General features: G+C 42.1%; 1 protein-coding gene across 1 annotated transcript in view; it reads right to left on the reverse strand.

The window, feature by feature from the left end:
- Nucleotides 1–1,470: 1,470 nt before the first annotated feature.
- Nucleotides 1,471–23,463, reverse strand: part of MAP3K8 (mitogen-activated protein kinase kinase kinase 8) — a 28,441-nt gene continuing 6,448 nt past the window's right edge. Inside the window, exons 4-9 of the mRNA XM_030798584.1 lie at nt 15,756–15,923; nt 12,910–13,171; nt 11,696–11,802; nt 5,019–5,171; nt 3,757–4,003; nt 1,471–2,556 (exon numbers count right to left, since the gene is read on the reverse strand). Coding sequence (XP_030654444.1) covers nt 2,426–2,556; nt 3,757–4,003; nt 5,019–5,171; nt 11,696–11,802; nt 12,910–13,171; nt 15,756–15,923 — 1,068 coding nt within the window. The 3' untranslated portion in view covers nt 1,471–2,425. The remainder of the gene's footprint in view (nt 2,557–3,756; nt 4,004–5,018; nt 5,172–11,695; nt 11,803–12,909; nt 13,172–15,755; nt 15,924–23,463) is intronic.

Consider the following 23,463-nt stretch of genomic DNA (forward strand, 5'->3'; position numbering starts at 1 on the left):
GCTGGGCATGGTGGTGCACGCCTGTAATCCCAGCTACTGGGATTATTGAGGCTGCAGCAGCATGATAATTGCTTGAATCCGGGAGACGGAGGTTGCAGTGAGCCAAGATCGTGCCACTGCACTCTAGCCTGGGTGACAGAGTGAGAGTCTGTCTCAAAAAAATAAATAAATAAAAGGGGGGTGGTGTGTGTGGGATGAAAAACTACACATTGAGTGTAACATACACTACTCAGGTGATGGGTCCATTAAAGTCTTATAATTCACCACTATGTAATTCATTCATGTAACCAAAAACCACTTACACTCTAAAAGCCATTGAAATAAAAAATACATTTAAAAAAATTAGGTACAGGGCTATGGAGGAGCTCATGCAAATGAGGAGCCCTGAGGCTGAAGCTTCATTAGCTTCATGGTCAGTCTGCCTCTGCCCTTACCAGAGGGGCAGAAAAGGAAATTGTTTCCTCTGCAGTGTTGATCTCTCACTTACAAGCAGCAACGTATGAGGGAGAACATGTGTACTGGAGTCAGAAAGGATGGGGTTTAAATACCAGCTGTTTCTTCAGTTGCTTTGTGGTCTTGAGGATAACGTTACTTACCCTCACTATGCCTCAATTTCCTTCTCTGAGAAAAAAGAGGTAGCAATGCATTTCATGTGTGTTTACATGGATTACAAGGGATGGCATGTTTTACATAACACATGTAAAAGTGTTTAATATTATTTGTTATGTAGATGACAGACTTCCATCCAACAGTTTTCACTAGAGTTGATGTATGTGAGTTAAAGCCACCTTCTACAATGGCTAGTTATTAGCTTGCCACATAACAATGGGCAAAGAGTATGCAAGCGTGTATTCAAGGATAGTATAAATGTATAAAAACAGGGTGCAAAATAGAACCACATAACCCTAAACCAGTGGCTCACAATTATTATTTTATTTTTAGGGGGGACAAGGCCTCCCTCTGTTATCCAGGCTGGAGTGCAGTGGCATGATCTTGGCTCACTGCAACCTTCCCCTCCCAGGCTTAAGTGATCCTCACACCTCAGCCTCCCGAGTAGCTGGGACTACAGGCGTGCACCATCACACCTGGCAAATTTTTGTATTTTTTGTAAAGACGGGATTTCACCACGTTGGCCAGGCTGGTCTTGAACTCCCGGGCTCAGGCAGTTTTCCCGCTTCAGTGTCTCAAAGTCCTGGGATTACAGGCACAACCACAATTGTTTTTTCTACCTCAATGTACCAGGGGGATGCAAACCATTCCAGCTGACAATAGCTTCATACAAGAGCAATTGAAAAGGAGCGTATTAATACAATTTGCAAAGCTCCTGGTATTTTTTGCCTTTTTATGATACACATTTCCTTCCAATCTATATCTCAACTCCTATAGCCCATCCTCAGTCCCAGTTGAGAATCACAGGCTTCACAACTAAGGCAAAATACTGAATTTATTCAGTTGATTTGACCAATCACATTGGACAAAAGTGTTGGGTTTTATTTGCATAATGTAAAAACATACTTTACATAAGACTACTCACATACTTTACGATGTTACAAATATATATATATAGATGAAAGATTCATGAAGGCATTTGATATAAAACATACACAGTATGCTATTTTAATATACAAATGCTTAAAAGAAAATTTAGTCATAAGAATTACAAAATCATCAATAATTTACAAAAGTTTTCATTTTTCTTAAAGGTCACATTCTCATCCTTTGGGATGTACAAAAATTATGTGGTTTACACAGTTGTATCCACATTCAAAACATCATGTTTTGAATGTCTTCAGCATAGCATGTACAGTATAAAATGTTTCCATAGGAACACAAAAGAAACTGTCACTAGTGGCCTGCTGTCAGATGGCTTCTAATTCATCAGTTAGCCATTTTTAAGACACTAGTCCAGCTTATTGCTACAATATTCAAGTTGTTCTATTCACCCAAATTATAATGTATTCAATGTATACCAGAATTTACCAATAAAGGCTCAAAGAGTTATATAATATACACCAATATACACAAAACAGCTATTCGGAGTAAAATGAATATTCCATACTTAAATAAGAACCAAGAATAGTAATTTTAGGCTACTCTATTATCCTTGTGATTGGTAGTTTTAAAATTTTGAGCAAAGTGCACAGTGAATGAAATAGTCAGCAGACACGATCCTTCTGTGAACTCTCAAATTCCTTCCTTAGAATCACATCACCTGAGAAATGAGAACCTTGAGACCTGGTGCATATCAAATAGCTTCACGAGTCAAACACACAGGGCCACTTGGAGGCACATTCGTGGGTCATGCGGGGTCACACTGCTCCTTCGAAAATGGCACCAGTCACTGTACAGGGCCCCTGTGTAGAGGCAGCAGAACCAGCCTCCAGGAGATCAATGCTGTCTTAATTTAGAGCAAACATGTCATCCTTCAGCCATATTCAAGCGTTGGTGGTCCCCGAACAAGATTGAAGTAGCCAGCCAGAGCGCCGAGGTCTATGTAGAGAGAGCGTTGTCTCTTGAGCATCTCAGATTCCTCGGTGCTTCCTGTGCATGAAGAATCTGAAAAGGAAAACATTAAAAAGTAAGTAACAAGAAAACGTGTCAAATGATAAATACCTGTTCCTTCTGCAGTGAAATAAATCCTTTGGGGCCTAATAAAACAGTGTGTTAAGCGTGAAAGATGGGTCTTTGAACACTATGGCTAAGTTCACATAATATGACAGAACAAAAAGTTCAAACAGGAGTCAATGGAGACAAGAAATTAGAAATCCTGGCATATTTTTCCAACAGCCAGATTGTTCTCTTTAAATACACAAAAGTCAGACAAGCAGCAAAGAAATATAAACAAGCGCACCAGGCTTGACATCTGGTTTTGGACCTAAATGGATTAAGAATGCCACAGACTTTTAATAAAAATGGAAATCTCTCTTTATGCATATTCAATGCTCCTGGAAAGCATACTGACTTTCCTAAGTGGGAAAAATTTACAACTGGCAAGATTTTAAGCCGAGGAAGATGGAAATGCAAGTTGACTTCAAATTCAGTATTTTATCTGTGCAGGGCAGTGCCATGATGTTCCCCCACCAAGGACTGTGGTGGCTTAATATAAATGAGTTAGGCTGGGCACGGTGGCTCACGCCTGTAATCCCCGCACTTTGGGAGGCCGAGGCAGGTGGATTGCCTGAGGTCAGGAGATCAAGACCAGCCTGGCCAACATGGTGAAACACTGTCTCTACTAAAAATACAAAAATTAGCCAGACATGGTGGTGGGCACCTGTAATCCCAGCTACTCAGGAGGCTGAGGTATGAGAATCACTTGAACCCGGGAGGCAGAGGTTGCAGTGACCCGAGACCATGCCACTGTACTCCAGCCTAGGCAACAGAGCAAGACTCTATCTCAAAAAAAAAAAGAAAAAAAAAGTGAGTTAAGCAGAACCAACTGCAAAACCGTCATGCTCAATCTGTTTTCAAAGACAAAAGTTGTAAAAAAGCAAGTTGCAAAAAAGCAAGTCAGAAGCATTTTCCAGTGACTGTGCTACCTACACTTGCACTGAAAATCTGTTATAATTTGGTGCTAAATTAGTCAATTTAAAAAAAAAACATGCTTCTGTTATTCTTGCTGAAATTTCTCAAGCAAGGTATGGTACTCAAGAAGTCATTTCCTTTTTTTCCAAGTGCTTTCATGAACTACATCAGAGGTTTGATGTGGACAGAAAGAGAAGGGAAGCAAGTGTGCGGCACACAGCAGGGTGTCCCTACCAGCAATGTTCTCAGGAAGTTCCAGCTCCTTCCTACTCAGCAGCCTCTTGCGCTCAAAGAGGGCAGAGTCCAGACTCTGACAGCGTGGCTGATCCTCTCTGGGCGGGTTCAGGGCCTCGTGTTTTAGTAGGTCTGCGGCTCTTGGGCGGTGATTGGGGTTTCTCTCCAGGGCAGCTTCTATCAGCTCTCTCATCCCCGGACTGCAGTCATCTGCAATGTCTTCCAGTGGAGGCGCTTGCTTGTGGATCTATCAACAAACCAGCTCTCTTAGCATCCAAGGCATGGAGATACACCCTCAACAGCAAAAGCGTGCTAGTAACAGGACCTAGAAAGTAATCCATTTTCCACCACATGCCCTGCAACAAATGCAGTTCATGCCCTTAAGCAAGCAAGCTTCCCTTTCATTTCTTTTCTCTTTTCTCTTTGAGACAGGGTCTCTGCCCTGTCGTCCAGGCTGGAGTGCAGTGGCATGAACACAACTCGCTGTAGCCTCGAAGTCCTGGGCTCAAGTGATCCTCTCACTTCAGCCTCCCATGCAGCTGGGACCACAGGCCATACACCACCACACCTAGCTAATTTTTTTATTTTTTGTAGAGATGGGGGTCTTGCTTTGTTGCCCGGGCTGGTCTTGAATTTCTGGGCTCAAGAGATCCTTTTGCTTTGGCTTTCTAAAGTGCTAAGATTACAGGCGTGAGACACCATGCCTGGCCCACTTTAATTTCTAAAGGATACCAGGTTAAATCCATCTTCTGATTTAATATTGCAAAAGATAAGTGCTAGGTTTAAATGTCAGTGACAGCTTCAAATCAGTGGCCCAAAAGTCACTATGCAGTAACAGGGAAGTGTCTGCTCCTGAATTTATCAACAGTAAAATGAGAATTGCATGTTCCACTACAAGCCACGCTGGTGTGAACATTAATAATAAAAAATGTTTTAAGTGTTCAAAGAACATACACAACTTCCTTGGCTGAAATATTTATGCAACTCTGATGCTACTAAGTAGTATTGCATTGTTACACATACAATGGAATAGCATAAATTATGCCCAATGCACATTTTAGTAAGCTCCCACTAAAATAGCTATGTTTTCTTTGCAGGAATGGAGCTTGCTTCTACATGGGAAGAACTTGTAGCTACCTGTCATTTCACCATTGCCTCATTCAGACGGGGGTGGTATAGAAGGCAGAGCAGTCCCTCCCAGCCTGCGGGACGCATAACTCAACCCCCCGCCCCGCCCCCAGCCCTGGTTGAACCCCACTTACTATGTACAGGTAGGAGGGATAGGCTGAGCGAGGGTAGCGCTTCACCCAGGGCGGGGTGCCTGTCTGCATGTGGATGAGCGTGGCCCCCAGGCTGTAGATGTCTGCCTTGGTTGAATGGCCCCTGCATAGGATGACCTCTGGGCTCATGTAAATCTGAAAAAGAAGTGGGAAACATTCAGCTTCATTCCCCTCCTTTGTGTGGGTTTCCATTTCCCTAATCCAGTTCTGGAAATTGGCTCATTTGCTTTAAACTAGGAGAATAATACAGGCATTCCCCAGGAACCATGCAGCTCTTGCTGGAGGTGTCCCTGCAGTCTGATGAAGAACACCTGGCCGGGCGCGGTGGCTCACACCTATAATCCCAGCCGAGGTGGGCGGATCAGTTGAGGTCAGGAGTTCAAAACCAGCCTGGTCTCTACTAAAAATACAAAAATTAGCCGGGCATGCTGGTGGGCACCTGTAATCCCATCTACTTGGGAGGCTGAGGCAAGGAGAATCGCTTGAGCTCGGGAGGCGGAGGCTGCTGTGAGCCAGGATCGCACCACTGCACTCCGGCCTGGGAGACAGAGCGAGACTCCATCTCAAAAAAAAAAAAAAAAGAAAAGAAAAAAAGAAAAGAAACAAAAAAACACCTTTTTCTGGTTGATCTGGCGGCAAAGAGCCTAGAACCAGGAATATATCAGGGACTCCCACTCATCGAAGTTCTGCAGTACACTGATCAGGTGTAGCTAAGTTTTCAACTAAAACGCCAATTCCTTTTATATTTAAGTGAACTACAAACAGACTTCTTCATCTGTCATTACATTGCTAACCTTCTAAATATCTGCAATGGTAAAAGGCGATAGAAATCTATACGGTATTAACACAAATTTCTTGAAAGGGAAAAACTTAAAAAAAAAAGTGTAATGTTGTAGAAGTGATTCTAAAGAGTCACTTTTTACAAACTATGTTATTTTTACCTACCATGTAGCCCAGTGACTAAATATTAAATGCAGCCATATTAACATTGTATAAGTTATATTGGGTCTCACGAGTCCATGCTGAATAAACGGGGCTGGTTTTAGAAATAGTTTCTCTAAGAAGCATTTATTTCTAAACTTAAGAAAGAAACAGAGAGGTGGGGCATGGTGGCTCACGTCTATAATCTCAGCACTTCAGTTTTTTTTTTTTTTTTTTGAGATGGGGTCTCCCTCGGTCACCCAGGCTGGAATGCAATGGTGCGTATCTTGGCTCACTGCAACCTCTGCCTCCCGGGTTCAAGCTATTCTCCTGCTTCGGCCTCCCAGCTAGCTGGGATTACAGGCGTGTGCCATCATGCCTGGCTAATTTTTGTATTTTTAGTAGAGATGGGGTTTCACCATGTTGGCCAGGCTGGTCTCGAACTCCTGACCTCGTGATCCACCTGCCTCAGCCTCCCAAAGTGCGGGGATTACAGGCGTGAGCCACTGAATTCAGCACTTTGGAAGGCCGAGGTAGGAAGATTGCTTGAGCCCAGGAGCTTGAGACTAGTCTGGACAAGATGGAGACCCCCCATCTTTACAAATTAATTAGTTACCTAATTCAATTAAAATTTTTTTAAAAAAGGAACAGAGCAAACACTGGTGACCAGTGATTTGTATTCACGGCTGGTGCAGACATATAGTAGTTAATATCCTAATTATCAATATTTCGCTTGAAACAGCTTGTACACTATCTGCCACGTGAATAAGAGAATGGAGGTCAGTGTTTCCGGAACACATTTCAGGGTACGTAAGTAGAGAACTAGCTTACAAAACCCAGAGAAACTGCCCAGTCTCCCCACCCTAACCCTGCTCAACTCCTTCCTACAAGCCACTTCCGGGCCAGCTTCCTTTTGCTCTCAGCAAACAGCTGAAACTGAGCTCCTGTTCTCAAGCTTTCCCTGCAGCAGAGCCAGAGGACTTTCCAGAAGGACTTTGCTACTAAATATATCACAAAGTTAAAAAATTAATGCACAACATTGTACCTATAGTCAACAATAGTGTATTGTATACTTAAAAATGTGTTGAGAGGGTAGAGTTCATGCTAAGTGTTCTTACCACAATCAAATAAAAAAGAAAAAGAAATGCAATGGGTATTATTAACTGTCCATACAGGATGCCTATCTTCTCTCCTGTACCCCCTCCTCCCTGCCAATAAAGCAAGGATTGGGCGGAGTGCCCACTGCTGGTGTAGCCCACGGGGGCTGTGCAGAGGTGGCTCTGCAGGTTCTATGTGACTGCACGCCTAGACAGCCTGGGGGGATGGAACATCTATAAGCCTGGTGGCTGGGGTGCTGCCCCTCAGGCAGAAACCCCAGAGCTTCCTGGCTCGGAGCTCTTGTTTCTCAAGCTCTACCAACTACCAGTTAGATCAAGGAGCAGCAGGGCATGATGTTCAAGCACTCTGGCTGATTAGAAGGCATGAAACAGCCCTGGTGGGACCAACACAGGGCTCTCTGAGAGTTCTGCACCCTCGGGGCTGGGCACTGGAGGAAGAGAAAACCTTGGTGTCAGCGATCGAACCCTTCACCTCTCAACATGTTTATTAGAAAGGGAAAGAGACCGTGTATGTGCGTATATGTGCATGTGATGATTATATGTTAACTTACAAAGGTAAAACCAAGCAGACTTAGAAGGATTTTTCAAAAAGGACAAGTTCTAAAAGTAATTCTGATTCGTTATTCGCATTCACTATGTATTCTTTCTCTGTACCTTGTAACTCAAAAACAGTCAATTCTGTATATGCTGGATTAACCTTGTATGTGTATTACATGGTTACATAGAATGCTCTGAATACCAATGCTTAGAGAGAGAAATCAAACAGGGGTAACCAGGGTTTGCATTTGGGAGCTATACTGCAGAAATCAGAGATTGTCTATGACTGTGCAGCAGCCACATGATCAAATTCTAACATCAGCCAATCTGCACAGTTGACTGACTAATTAGATCTCCTGGCTCTTTAAGTAGGAAGGGTAAAAGCAAGCTTGTTGAAAGCTTTCACTGGTGACTTCACAACTTTGTTCATTATCAAACTTCAACTCGTGTGTAGTAGGCAGATATTAAATGCAGGCTGATTAGAAGAGAGTTTATATTTATAAACACCAAGGCTCAGTTTTGCACTTCACAAAAAGCAATTTGCATTTGCCAGAAATAACCTGATCCAAATACTACTCAGAAGTAAAATATGTTATTATCTCATATCCATGCATTCTGCTAGACAGCCCCAGAAAGAACACTTCTTTCTCCAATGTTGCAAAATGTTCAACTTCACCACATTGCCAGGAAGAGAAAAGTATTTTCCATCTTTAATACCATAAATAGTTTGTTTTTCAAACTGGTTCCAGGAAAAAGGGTGGTGGAATATTACATATCTGAACTCCTGACTAATGCCAAATATGCTGAAACATTTTCCAAAGAAAACATGTCATAAGCATTAAGTCTTATTAGATCTCACACTTTGGTAAAGTATTCTTAAGATCTGGGGACAAAGCATTCTTAAAAAAAAAAAAAAAATTACAGCTTCCCTTCTGAATATTGTTCTGCTCAAAGACAACCATCAAGAATCCTCGCTCAAGTATTTTCAATAATAAATTCAGTAATATTCACAAAAGCAAGGATGTCTTCTGTTGCCCCAGAGAGTGCTGGCTTTGAGAGAGTTGAGAAAGGACTTACAGAATCTTGTTTTTTTTTTTTTTTTTTTTTTTAGGACAAGGTCTTGTTCTATTGTCCAGGCTATGGGTGCAGTGGCATAATCACAGCTCACTGCAGCCTCATCCTGGGCTCAAGCAATCCTCCCACCTCAGTCTCTTGAGTAGCTGGGACTACAGCCATGCACCACCATGCCATTTTTACAAAAAGTAAAGTTTTTGTTTGCTTGTTTGTTTACTTTTTGTAGTGATGGGGTCTCACTATGTTGCCCAGGCTGGAAGAATCTTGGTTTGAAAGGAAGGTAACTTTTTTGTTGCTGCAATCCAGTTCAGTGCAACACGTACACTAGCTAGACTAGACTAAGGGTTGTCATCTGATTGAACACCAAGACTGACCTGGTAACCCTGACATAGAGGTGCAGCCAAAGACCCTCTCTCTATTTCCTATGGGCACTTCCAGCAAAGGGAAGGGCATGGGGCTGAGTCGCTCAGGCAGTGAAGCTTCCCCCGGTAGTGGTGAGGGGCCAAGGAGGCAGCTTTTACACTCATTTACCTTCCTGCTTGCATCCAATCTTGTGTCCATCACAATCAACTGTGAACTAAACTGTTGTGCCTGCTTTCTTTCTTTCTTTCTTTTCTTTCTTTCTTTCTTTTCTTTCTTTCTTTCTTTCTTTCTTTCTTTCTTTCTTTCTTTCTTTTCTTTCTTTCCTTTCTTTCTTTCTTTTTCTTTCTTTCTTTCTCTCTCTTTCTTTCTTTCCTTCCTTCTTTCTTTTTCTTTCCTTCCTTCCTTCCTTTCCTTCCTTTTTCTCCTTCCTTCCTTCCTTTTTTCCTTCCTTCCTTCCTTCTCTCCCTCCCTCCCTCCCTTCCTTCCTTCTTTTTTTCTTTTTTTTTTTCGAAAGAGATGAGGTCTCACTGTATTGCCCAGGCTGGTCTCGAACCCCCAGGCTCAAGCAAACCACCCCCACACCTCCTTGGCTTTTCAAAGGGTTGGGATTACAGGTGTGAGAACACCACACCCATCCATAAACGGTTGCTCTTTTAATAATTCAGGTAATTTAAAGTAAGTCCTCCCACCAAAGAGTGAGGATTGCTGGAGTACCACTAAGGCTTGCTCCTCATTGCCTTGTCTCATGCTTCCTCGTTGGTGCTCATAAGAACCTGCCACATAGCAGATGCTCAATGGACACTTGCTAATTGAATCAACCAGTCAGCCTAATGATGTGAATGTTAAATGTATTATTTGGAAGCCCGAGAATGCATTTTTCAGAATGTCATTTACAGTCAGGAAAGAAAGGCTTTTCTGGGTCGTTTTTTGCTTCACAGATCAGTTAAACATGAGTGCTATTTTACATCTTTAAATAAGATACATTTATGCTCACTACTTGAGGTTTATTATAGGATTCCTAGGCTCAAAGAGAGGCCTTTAGAGTCCTCATAAATATTAATGACCATAATTAAGACTGCCATTGAGCCAAAACTCAGGTGATATTAGTTATATCAGTAATATATTTTAATAATGTATATAATATTATAATTTTTAAAAGTTATGTAGCAGTTAGACCTTAGGGTTAGACTTAGAAAGAACTGGGTTCAATCCAGGGTCTGTCGCTGAGTGACTCTGGACACTTTATTTTAATCTCTGCAAACTTATTTCCTTTATTGTAAAATGAGAATAACAATAGTATCTGCTTACAATAATAGTATTTACAACAACTGGGTTGTTGTAAGGATTAAATAACATACTGCTTTTTAAGTGCTAAACTTATTATAAAGTTAACTATAATTCTATAATTATTATTAAAGCTGAACTGTGGGCCAGACACGGGGGCTCACACCTGTAGTCCCAGCACTTTGGGAGGCTGAGGCGGGAGGATCACTTGAGGCCAACAGTTCATGACCAGCCTGGCCAACACAGTGAAACCTGCATCTCTACTGAAAAAAAAAAAATTAGCTGGATGTGGTGGCACATGCCTGTAATCTCAACTACTCAGGAGACTAAGAAGCGCTTGAACCCAGGAGGTGGAGATTACAGTGAGCTGAGATCACGTGCCACTGCCGTACAGCCTGGGCGACAGAGCAAGACTCTGGCACAAAAACAAAACCACACAAAATAAAGCTGAACTGTGGACATGATCTATTTGGGGGGCTTTTTTTTCTTTTTTGAAACAACATCTTGTTCTGTCATCCATGCTGGAATGCCCATGGCTCATTGCAGCCTTGAACTCCTGGGCTCAAGCAATCCTCCTACCTCAGCCTCCCAACTAGCTGGGACTACAGGCGTGTACCACCACACCGAGCTAATTTTTTTTTTTTGAGATGGAGTTTGTTGCCCAGGCTGGGGTGCAATGGCGTGATCTTGGCTCACCTCAACCTCTGCCTCCCGAGTTCAAATGATTCTCCTCCCTCAGCCTCCCGAGTAGCTGGGATTACAGGTGTCCACCACCATGCCCGGCTAATTTTGTATTTTTAGTAGAGATGGGGTTTCTCCATGTTGGTCAGGCTTGTCTCGAACTCCCGACCTCAGGAGATCCGCCCATCTCAGCCTCCCAAAGTGCTGGGATGGCAGGTTTGAGCCACCGTGCCCGGCCTGAACTAATTTTTTTTTATAGAGATGGGGTCTTGCTATGATGCCTAAGCTTGTCTCAAAGTCCTGGGCTCAACTGATCCTCCCACCTCAGCCTCCCAAAGCACTGGGATTACAGGCATGAGCCACCACACCTGGCCAATATGATCTATTTTGACATTACATTGTTTACAAATGTTCTATATTATATATATCAACATGTATATTATATTACAAATACTATTATGTATTATAAATAACATAGCAAAAAATAAAATAAAAAATCAAGTGCTAAACTTAGTACTTGACACAGAGCAAGTGCTCATTAAATGTGTTCCAAGGATAATAATGATTAAATGCAATGGGTTTCTTCCCCTTCTTTGTCCTTCGTTCCCACGATAATTCTAGAACATTTTTTCCTTTTTATTCTTAATAAAATGGTAACCCTTTTCATGTGAATATAATTACCTCTGTTCCTCGGAGGTCCTTAGGAAAATAGACATCTTCGGTCATTTGAACACTTAGGCCAAAATCCACCAAAACAGCTTTTGTGGACATGAAAACAATGTTGCTAGCTAAAATGAGAGGAAATATTTTTAAGATAAAATTTTTTATATACTCATAAGTCAAATGAAAACATTATCTAAAACAATAATGAATCTCCAATCAGAAAAGACTGAAATGCTTCCTCTAGTGAGATGGGTGTATTATATTCAAAAGAGGATAATGAATCTCAGAGTTTAGGTGAGAATCACTTCGGATCCATCAAGAATTCAGCCAATGTCAGTATGAATGATTGTAGCCATTAATAATGTTCAAGAACTTAGAGTTCAAACTCTAAGACATACGCATACTGTTGTCAAGCCACTTTTCCAAAACAGAAAAGTAAGATACCCATTTTTTTCTCAGTAAAAGTTGTGCCACTCTAGTTTAGTACTGGCTATTAAAGGTTTACCTATTTCCTCATCATATCAGACTCCTAGAAAACAGTTAGCGAAGGTGCGTTTAATGGATTATTGTTACATTGGTATACAAAATGAAAAAGGTATTTGTTTCTCAAAAATACTTGTCTCTGTGTTTGTATGTTTTTAAGTAAATTGCTTTTTTTTTTTTTTTGAGACGGTGTTTTGCTCTTATCACCCAGGCTGGAGTGCACCATCTCGGCTCACTGCAACCTCTGCCTCCCAGATTCAAATGATTCTCCTGCCTCAGCCTCCCAAGTAGCTGGGATTACCAGCCACCTATCACCACGCCCAGCTATTTTTTTTTTTTTTTTGTATTTTTAGTAGACGGGGTTTCACCACATTGGCCAGGCTGGTCTCCAATTCCTGACCTCAGGTGATCCACTTGCCACAGCATCCCAAACTGCTGAGATTACAGGCGTGAGCCACTGCGCCCAGCCTAAATTGCAATTTTAAAAGCCTTTTTAGCAGACCAGTACCTAACAGGTATGTAGCTATAACCTTTCAACAACTGTTGAAAGTAATCTTTCCTTATGACTTTGAAAGCTCTAGTAACCCCGCATGATTCTAAGATATGTGTCTGGAGAAGGAAGATGGACGGTGCTCTGAGGGAGCTTTCCACCCTCCATGGAGGGTCTTCAGATTACAGGAAGGAGCTTGTTTGTCTCCTGAATAACTAGCCTCTTTGAGCCAAAAAGGTATACGTCCAAAGATACTTACGTTTAATATCATGATGGATCACTTTCTTTGAGTGTAGAAAATCAAGTCCCTTGAGGACATGCTTTGTCACCCAAATAATTTCAAATTCTCTCATTGGTCCACAGCTCTCCAGTTTCTCCAGAACAGACCCTCCCTCGCCTGCTTCCATAAACAGATGGACGGTTTCACCCCACAGGACTGCGCCATACAGCTCCGCGATGTTCTCGTGCCGGAAGCAAGCCTGGATTTCCACATCAGATGGCTTAAATTGATCTACTGGGATCTAGAACACAAAAATACGAGCAAGATTCTAAATAACCCCAAAGTCACCTTAAAAATATATAATATAGGTCAATGCAAAAAACAAAAGGCAAATAAATGCCCTCAAGAATACTCTGCCCTGTGTGAAAATGGACTGCCCAGTTACAATCGTGTTCACCTCAGATCTGCCTTTAACTATGTTAGCTTTAAGTATAAAATTCAGAACAAGAAAATAAAAAACAAAATAATGAGTTATTCTTTTCATTTAGAAGTCAGAAATCCATCCAAAGTTTTAAAATTATGAATGAATCAAAAAATAGATTATTTCCCACCTATTAGACAACAGTATCTATGGTACCTAGATTTTAGGTTGTATTTTCAATATTTCAGTTGGTTGTGAGATAATATGAAGTGTTTGTTGCCACACTTCATACTCTATTATAGCAGTGTATTTAAAATAAGCACTGGGGCTAGGCACGGTGGCTCATGCCTATAATCCCAACACTTTGGGAGGCCAAAGCAGGCAGATCACTTGAGGCCAGGAGTTCAAGACCAGCCTGGCCAACATGTCAAAACCCCGTTTCTACAAAAAATACAAAAATTAGCCAGGCATTGATTGTGCACGCCTGCAATCCCAGCTACTCTCTTATTACAATAAGAGAAACCAAGACATAATATTTGGCAATTATTTATTTTATTTTTTGTTAAATCAAAAGTGAGTGTATTTTATTTTGTTGTACTTTTTGAAAATTTAATTAAAGCAAAACAGACATACAAAAAAGTGTAAAAATGATGGGTCCAACTCAATGAATTACCAATTGAACGTACAAATGTAACATCTAAATCAAAATGATAAACCACGTCAGGCCAGGCGTGGGGGCGAGTGCCTGTAATCCCAGGTACTTGGAAGGCTGAGGCAGAAGAATTGCTTGAACCCGGGAGACAGAGGTTGAGGTGAGCCGGGATTGCACCACTACACTCCAGCCTGGGCGACAGAGCTAGACTCCATCTCAAAAAGAAAAACAAACCAGAAAAACACACAGCTGTCTACTAGCATTCAAGAAGCCCCCCTCTCGGCCCCTTCCAGTCACTACCCTCCAAGGGTACCCACCATCCTGACATCCAGTAGCATAGATTTTGCTTTGCCTGTTTTGTTCCTTTATATAAATGGGATCTCATACAGTAGATCTCATTTCACGTCTGGCTATTTGGGCTCAACATAATGGTTAGGAGATTAATCCACATTATTATAGTTGTAAATCATTTATTCTTTTTACTATCCAGAATTTCACTATGTAAATATATCCCATTTCAGCATTTTGGAAGTTTCTAGTTTGGGACCCTTACAAATAGTGCAGATATGAACATGCTAGCACATAGCTTTTAGTTTTTGGTGGCCACATGGACAGGTCTCTGTGGAGTGAGTGCACCTACAGGAGAGGAATTGTTGAGCCATAGGGGGTGTGAATGCTCAACTTATGTAGATACAGTTTTCCAAAGTAGTGGCACCTTGGCAGTTATTGTTTAATAAGAAGGGATAGGAGCCGGGTGCGGTGGCTCATGCCTGTAATCCCAGCACTTTGGAAGGCTAGGCAGGTGGATCACTCATAGTCAGGAGTTCGAGACCAGCCTGGCCAACATGGTGAAACCCCGTCTCTACTAAAAATACAAAAAATTAGCTGGGTATGGTGGCGGGTGCCTGTAATCCCAGTTACTCGGGAGGCTGATGCAGGAGAATCGTTTGAACCCAGGAGGTGGAGATTGCAGTGAGCCGACACCCCGACACTGCACTCCAGCCTGGACAACAGAGCAAGACTCTGTCTCAAAAAATAATAATAATAAAAATTAAAATTAAAAAAAAAAAGGGATAGGGTCTTTTCAATCATTGATGTATTTAAATTCAGCCCTTTAAATCTGCCTTCCTGAAAAGGCTACCTCCTTCCCAGTTTCTGCCTCTGCCTGGCCCCCTCCGCAGTGGGCGGAATGAAAGGAGAAGCACATAGAATTGCTTCTACTTGGCCGCGCGCGGTGGCTCACGCTTGTAATCCCAGCACTTTGGGAGGCCGAGGCGGGCGGATCACGAGGTCAGGAGATCAAGACCATCCTGGCTAACACGATGAAACCCCGTCTCGTGGTGGCGGGCGCCTGTAGTCCCAGCTACTCGGAGAGGCTGAGGCAGGAGAATGGCGTGAACCCGGGAGGTGGAGCTTGCAGTGAGCCGAGATCGCGCCACTGCACTCCAGCCTGGGTGACAGAGCGAGACTCCGTCTCAAAAAAAAAAAAAAGAATTGCTCCTACTTTGCAGGATGGCTCTTCTCTACTTCTCTCCAAGAGTGATGATGTTATTTATCCAAATCTGCTTTAAAAACCAGCACTTATCCTTTTAATCATCTAGATTAAAATCAACTATGCACCTAAACAGAGATTTTAGGGCTGAATGGCCCCAAGTAGCCCATAAATTCAGAAAAACAAATGCCTTGAGGCAGTGCACCCTCAGATGAGACCCAATCAAAGGATAAAAACCTTTGGTTAATGCAAATGGACAAACAAACAAAAGCCAGAACGCCAAACACACAGTGTGGGTTATCTAGGTAGAAAACACATACCAGTTTACACGCCATTCTTTTCTTTGTCTTTATATCTTGGGCCAAGTATACCTTTCCAAAGGCTCCCCGAGGAATAAAATCAGAACCAATATTCCTATAAGTCAGCTTCCAAGGGATCAGGAGAACATCGGAATCTATTTGGTAACGTCCATTTTGGGGAGTGATGACCTACAACAAAATAAAAATGTGACAGGGTGAGAATTTCAGTCAAGTTGGCTTTTTCTAAGACCCACCTATTAGGAAGCTGGTTATTTTAGCAGCATTCTGATACACAGTTACGAAATTAATGTCACTGTGCTTAATCCTATCAACTATACAGAGACTATATTTAGAGCTTGAGGAAGTCAGAGAAAGCATCTAACAGACACAGGTGCCTGGTCAGACCTGCTCATATTTCCACCTACTCATGAGTAATTAATTGCCAAATAGAACTTTAAAAATTATTTATCTAAAAAAGCATGACTACAGCAACCAAAAGGCTGAAAATAAAGATTGCGTAAATATAAACCGTGCCTGCAGGTTGACTTGTTTCTATTACAATGTGCGAACCTGTCAGTCCACATAGCTATTACTCACACATGACGCATGCAGAGAAAGAGCATCAAAATTAACTGATGATCATGGAAGATTTTGGAAAACCACAGCGTATGCCAGAGCTATGAGTTGACAATGCTATGTAAATTAAATGAGGGCAGAATTACTTCTCATCTACTTACTCACTTAATATCTATCATATGCATTGTATCTATTGTGTGCAAAATAGGTGCTAGGCACTGTGTTTGGTGCTGCGGAGGCAGCCATGAACAAGAGATGGCTGATCCCTGACCTCCCAGGGTTCACGGGCAAGCTGACTCTTAGAACTAGAAGTTTTGAAACTAGTTGATTCAAAAATTGAGAGACAGCGGGGAGCAGTGGATAACGCCTGTAATACTAGCATACTGGGAGGCTGAGGCAGGAGGATATCTTGAGGCCAGGAGTTCAAGACCAGCCTAGGCAACATAGTGAGACTTCGTTTCTACAGAAAAAAATAAAAACACAATATAAATTTTAAAATAATAAAACAAAAATTAAGAGGTCTATTCTGACAGCAATGCGGGTTTCAAGGGAACATGCATTTGTCAAAACTCGTAAAATTGGACATTTAACATCTGTGTATTTGATTATATATAAAATATATTTCAATTTTTAAAGAGGAAAAAATTAGAAGAGAAAATAATTATAATTAAAATTAAAACAAAATAATATAGTAGTTCATAGGAAAAGCAATCTGGAACACATGCTTATAACATGTCCAAAGTGTTCTTTCAAGGGATACATCGCCTCAGTACCAGTTTCTCCTCAATGTAACCAGTAACATTACAGCTTCTGATTCTGAATTCAGGAGTTATGAAACTTCTTTTTTTTTTTTTTTTTTTTTTTGAGATGGAGTCTTGCTCTGTTGCCTAGGCTGGAGTGCAATGGCACGATCTTGGCTCAATGCAACTTCTGCCTCCTGGGTTCAAGGGATTCTCTCATCTCAGCCTCCTGAGTAGCTGGGATTATAGGTGCGCATCACCACGCCTGGCTAAATTTTGTATTTTTAGTAGAGATGGGGTTTCACCATGTTGGCCAGGCTGGTCTCAAACTCCTGACCTCAAGTGATCCACCTGCCCCAGCCTCCTATAGTTCTGGGATTACAGGCGTAAGCCACGGTGCCTGGCTCAGGAATTGTGAAACTGTCAAAGGACCTTAACTTATTTCAAGTAACAGAAGAAGCTGAACAACTAGGTGCGGTGGCTCACGCCTGTAATCCCAGCACTTCCGGAGGCTAAGGTGGGAAGACTGCTTGAGGCCAGGAGTTCAAGACCAGTCTGGGTGACACAGTGAGACCCCATTTCTATTTTGTTTAAAATTTAAGAGGCAGCAGCAGCAGCTGAAGGGAATGTGACAAGTCCCCACATCTACCACATGGGAAGAGAATGAACTCCTGATTCATCTGCAGATGCGTGGGACTTCTTACTCGGGACACGGCTACAGAAATAGTTCTAGTAACTGTAAGGGCCATTCAGTCAGCTCCACCACTGCTAATTTTAGCTACACATCCCACAAACAGATGTGTTCACTATTAGTCAGGGAATAAAGCAGAGACTAACTCTAATGCTTAGAAATATGAAGTCATTAAATTTAGAAACTATTTACTGAGCGCTTCTGCTGTGTGAGACCCTGTGCAGGGCCCTAGAGATAACATGAATAAGTGCAGACGGCGGTTTTGCCTTGTTTGAAAGATGACCTATATATCGCCTCTGGTTGCTGGAGGCCTCTTTTGCAGCATGCTGAGAACATGATAGATTTAGTCCCTTTTCACATTTAGACAGAACCCTACTCTTGACACTCAAGAGCACTTGCTGATTTTCCCTTTCTTGTCATTAAATATTTACAGGCCTGATTTCACCGCACCCTACAGTGAACTATCTCTGTGTTTAACTCATCTTCATGAAAGTTTTATCAACCTAAATTTGTTATAACACAATTTAGGTTTTTTTGTTTGTTTTTGTTTTTATTTTGAGATGGAGTCTCGCCCTGTCACCCAGGCTTGAGTGCAGTGCCTGGAGTGGAGTGGCAGATCTCGGCTCACTGCAACCTCTGCCTCCCAGGCTCAAGCCATTCTTGTGCCTCAGCCTCCCAAGTAGCTGGGATTACAGGCACGTGCCACCACACCCGGCTTATTTTTGTATTTTTAGTAGAAATGGGGTTTCACCATGTTGGCCAGGCTGGTCTGAAATTCCTGACCTCAAGTGATCCACCCGCCTTGGCCTCCCAAAATGCTGGGATTACAGGTGTGAGCCACCTGTGCCTGGCCTATAACCCACCTCGAACCAGTGTCCTCTTATTCTGTCCAAGAGGACAAAAGATAATTTCAGCCATTTGTTGAATGCTAATTACAGCAATGTGCTCAGTACTTCAATACATTAACTCATCGAAGTCTACAACAATAGTCTGAGGTTAGCTACTATTTTTATCTCCATTTCACAGATGAGGAAACTGACTTCAAGAGGTTAAGGAACATGCTAGTTAGTGCCGGCATTAGGATTTGAACTCAGATCTGTCTGACTCCAAAGCCTATCTCCCAGTCCGGGTAAGAGCCTTGTATATTCCAGAAGGCCATAATTAAAGCTGAGCTAAGATGAAAACCCAGTTATTAAATGCCGGGTTATAAAAATAACTCAGTTATTTATGTGTTTACATATTTTCTGAGCATACCTTAGCCTTCTCCTCTGTAGATCAAATAATGCAAGTTCTTTCACCCCCATTCACCCCTATTTTATAACTTCCCAGATCTGGGGACCCTGCTTTCAATGCCTGTGAGTTCTCCTAGGCTCCTTTCATGACGAGCCCTGAATTTCTAGTGTAATGTGCAAGTCTTGACCAGTTTGTAGCTCCGCAAATGCCTGGTTCTTCCCCTAGCCCCGGATCCCCTGTATTTTATTTTATTTTATTTTATTTTATTTTATTTTTTTGTGATGGAGTTTTGTTCTTGCTGCCCAGGCTGGAGTGCAATGGCGCGATCTCAGCTCATCGCAACCTCCGCCTCCTGAGTTCAAGCAATTCTCCTGTCTCAGCCTCCCAAGGTGCTGGGACTACAGGCATGTGCCACCACGCCCAGCTAATTTTGTATTTTTAGTAGAGATGGGGTTTCTCCATGTTGGTCAGGCTGGTCTCGAACCCTGTATTTAAATTTTAGATGGGTGTTTTTCTTCTTTCTAGGGGCCCATATAAATTTTTTTTTTTTAAGACAGGGTCTTGCTCTGTCACCTAGGCTGGAGTGCAGTGGCCCCATCACAGCTCACTGAAGCTTCAACCTCCCAGACTCAAGCAATCCTCCCACCTCGGCCTCCCAAGTAGCTGGGACTATACTTGTGTGCCACCTCACCTAGCTGACTTTTTTATTTTTTGTGGAGATGGGGGTCTCACTGTGTTGCCCAGGCTGGTCTCAAACTCTTGGGCTTAAGTGATCCTCTGGCCTCAGCCTCCCAAAGTGCTGGGATTACAGGCACGAGCCACCACACTCAGCCCTATCAAACCATCTTAAGGAACTCTATGCTGCTTATCTCTGCCAATTCTTCAACTTACCAAAATCATCTCTAAGGGCAGGCATTAGAAGCACACTTTCTATTTCCTCATCCAGATCACCGTCATTTATACTAAACAACACTGGGCCAAGAAGCAGCATATTGAGAAAAATTTTTAAGTATTACAGTAAGAATAAATTCCACAAGCGACGTGTGTGATATGCTACTATGAAACAGACATGGTATTGATCTATATTCATGCAGGCATATTATCTAGCACAAAGGCCAAGCTAGCTCTGTCCTACTCTGCTGATCACAACAAATGGATCCTCACATTCAAAATATGGCTCTAAGATGGACACTAATACAAGCTTGAGTTCACAGGGTCCTGACAAGATGATGAGAAAGTTAACAGAACAATTCATGAGAAGTCATGCACACAGTTGGAAATGCATGTGAAAGAAGAGAGAAATTCTGGGGAACATGCAATTAAAAGAATTTTGGAAGGACTGTCATAAGGAAGGGGTGTAACAATTGTATACAACAGTAACTCCCACAATGCCTTGCATTCATTTAACACTCACTATGTGTAACGAGGTCACGTGTAATCATTAATTGCTCCAAATATCAACTCTATGGACTGTCATGATGTTATCCATTTTATGGATGAGTAAACTGAGGCAAAGACAGGTGAAATGACCAGTCCAGGGTCACACAGCTAATCCATTTCAGAGCAGAACTACATAACCCAGGTACTTTAATTCAGGGCCCATCATCTTCACCACTGCTCATCATATGCACTTTTTTTAATGGCCAAAAAGTAGGGCTTGCACTAAATGGTCAGAGATGAATTTTGGTTCTATATAAGGAAGAGAACTTTCTTACAGTCAGGACTGGACAAATAGGAAACTCTGTGTCCCAGTGTGTAATGAGCTCCTTGTCACAATAGATTTTCAAGAACAGACAAAAATGTTCTACCAGTTATTGGAGATGATGAACAGGGTGATTTGAGTACTAGACAGAGGGCTGGACTCAAGTGTCTTAAAGACTTTTTCAACTCTGAGAAGCCATGACTCCATGACTAAGCCCTAAGGAACATCTTCAGCTCTCACACTTATAAAGTTGTAAAAAAGGGGTGAAGGTTTTGGGGTCCTTCAGCCCCCATAAAACCACCAAAGAGTTGAGTGTTTGGAACTCATTTTAGATCCTTTGTTCCTAGACCAGGTTATGAATCAGCATAGATGATAAATAACATGCAGCACTCTTACCCAAAGCAATTCCCAGGTTAGTCTCCCAAAGTTTCTTCCCCAGGTCTTGCTGGATGTTGGTGGGATCTTTAACAAATATTATTTTTAGTCAAATCACACACACAACCACTGAACATGCCTGTTCTTCAGGATGCTTTTGTAATTCCTGGTTCTGCACCCTGTCTGAATAACTCTATGATGTTGTGGTTGTTGGCTGCCTGAACACATCAGGTTTCTATGTCTCTGGGCCTCTGCACATGCTGTTCTCTCCATCTGGAACCCTGTCCACTTCATCTAGCTGACTCCAACTCAACGCTTCAGACCTCGGCTTAGGCATCAATCCTTTTTGGAAGGCTGTGCTGACATTCTCCATCCTTCTACCACACTCATGGCTATGTATAAGGTATCCTGCCCGTGCACTGCCACAGCAAACAGCGTGCAGGTGTGCTGGGAAGCAGCACACTCTACTGTAATTGCCTATTCAACTGCATCCTGCGTGCACCAGGCAGCAAGCTCCCAGAGGCACAGACTGTTCCACACTATCTCTAGCACCTGAAGCACTGTAGATGTCCAAGCTGTGTCTAGCAAATGAATAGGTAAATACTTGAAAGTTTCCCCATCCCTATGTAGATACATCGTAAAGATGGATTTTACCTAGGAACCAATCTGTGTAGTAGATAATCAGCTGCTATTTTCCTAAAGCCAAGAGTTAGAGAGCAGCAAATGAAGCCCAGTGAGTAAAGTTTTGATAGGGTAGGGGGTGGAACATGATGGGAACAAAAAGATCTTGAACATTGGGTGGTTCCAATGTTCCATGTGAGGATGAAAGGGAGCTGAAAGCAAGCCTTGCCTCCTTCACTACTGTCTTGAAGTGACTATGATCAGAGATGACAGTCCCAATTCCTTGGCTATCATTTACGAAGCATGGAGCTCTGATGGGTTACCTAGCAGGCACAGCAATGTAATCTATCTTTTTTTTTTTCTGAGACGGAGTCTCGCTCTGTCGCCCAGGCTGGAGTGCAGTGGTGCAATCTCGGCTCACTGCAAGCTCCGCCTCCCGGGTTCACGCCATTCTCCTGCCTCGGCCTCTCCTAGTAGCTGGGACTACAGGCGCCCGCCACCACGCCCGGCCAATTTTTTTTTTTGTATTTTTAGTAGAGACGGGGTTTCACCATGGTCTCGATCTCCTGACCTCGTGATCCGCCCGCCTCGGCCTCCCAAAGTGCTGGGATTACAAGCATGAGCCACCACGCCCGGCCTATGTAATCTAGCTTTAATGTGAGTGGTAGGAAAGTCAACTGCAGCCCCCCAGAGCCATCGACCACTGGGTCGATTTGCCTAGTGAGGCCATGTCTAAGATCCAGTGGATTTTAAGGTCCTCCTCTTATTCTATTCTGTTTTTTAGTCTTCTTGTTTTATATGTTATATTCTTGATCATTTTAAAATAAAAATCTTTTTAAAGTTTTTCAAGATCCCTGCCTTTACTTATGTATTTGTTTATTCTTAAAATTTTTCCTGGCCAGGCGCGGTGGCTCATGCCTATAATCCCCACACTTTAAGAGGCCAAGGCGGGTGGATCACCTGAGGTCAGGAGTTCAAAACCAGCCTGGCCAACATGGTGAAAACCCGTCTCTACTAAAAAATACAAAAATTAGCTGGGTGTGGTGGCAGGCGCCTGTAATCCCAGCTACTCGGGAGGCAGAGGCAGAGGAATTGCTTGAACCCATGAGGCAGAGATTGCAGTGAGCCAAGATTGCACCACTGCACTCCAGCCTGGGTGACAGAGCGAGACTCTGTCTCAAAAAAAAAAAAGAATTCTCCTTAATTATGTACTTGTTCATTTAAAGAGCACACGACCCACAGCAGGTAATAACATTTTACTCAAACCCTTTGCTGATACAATTTTACCCTCATCTTAATGTCTTAGTCTCTCTCCTTTTTAGGATTAACTTTTCTGGCCCCACTCCTAAAAGACTTCAGAATGCTATTTCTTTGTATTTCTTCTAATTTTCCTGAATTCCTTTCTGTACATTCCCAGATAGGCCAGGGGAATAGGCAAACATACCTAAATCTTTGCATATTTACAAGCAAGACAAGAATAATTTGTTTTTTTCTGCATATTTTCATTTAAAATACTCATTTTTATAGAAGGAGCAAGATTTTAAAAAAAATTTAATTCCCATTTTAACAAATAAATACATTAAAAATGAGAGAAATACACAAACAATTATATTTCTCGATATAGACATATATATAATTTTGAACCCTAGTTCTCCAATTATCCTTTATTTAGGAAAATCAGATATGGCTTCTAGTTCAAATGATTACTTCTCATTTATAAAAGGAAGAAATATTCTGAAGGTAAAGTACTTAGTTGACTATTAAATAGAGCTTGATAGAGCCAGACCAAAG

Source organism: Nomascus leucogenys, chromosome 18 (assembly GCF_006542625.1).
Source record: "Nomascus leucogenys isolate Asia chromosome 18, Asia_NLE_v1, whole genome shotgun sequence".
Taxonomy (NCBI): domain Eukaryota; kingdom Metazoa; phylum Chordata; class Mammalia; order Primates; family Hylobatidae; genus Nomascus; species Nomascus leucogenys.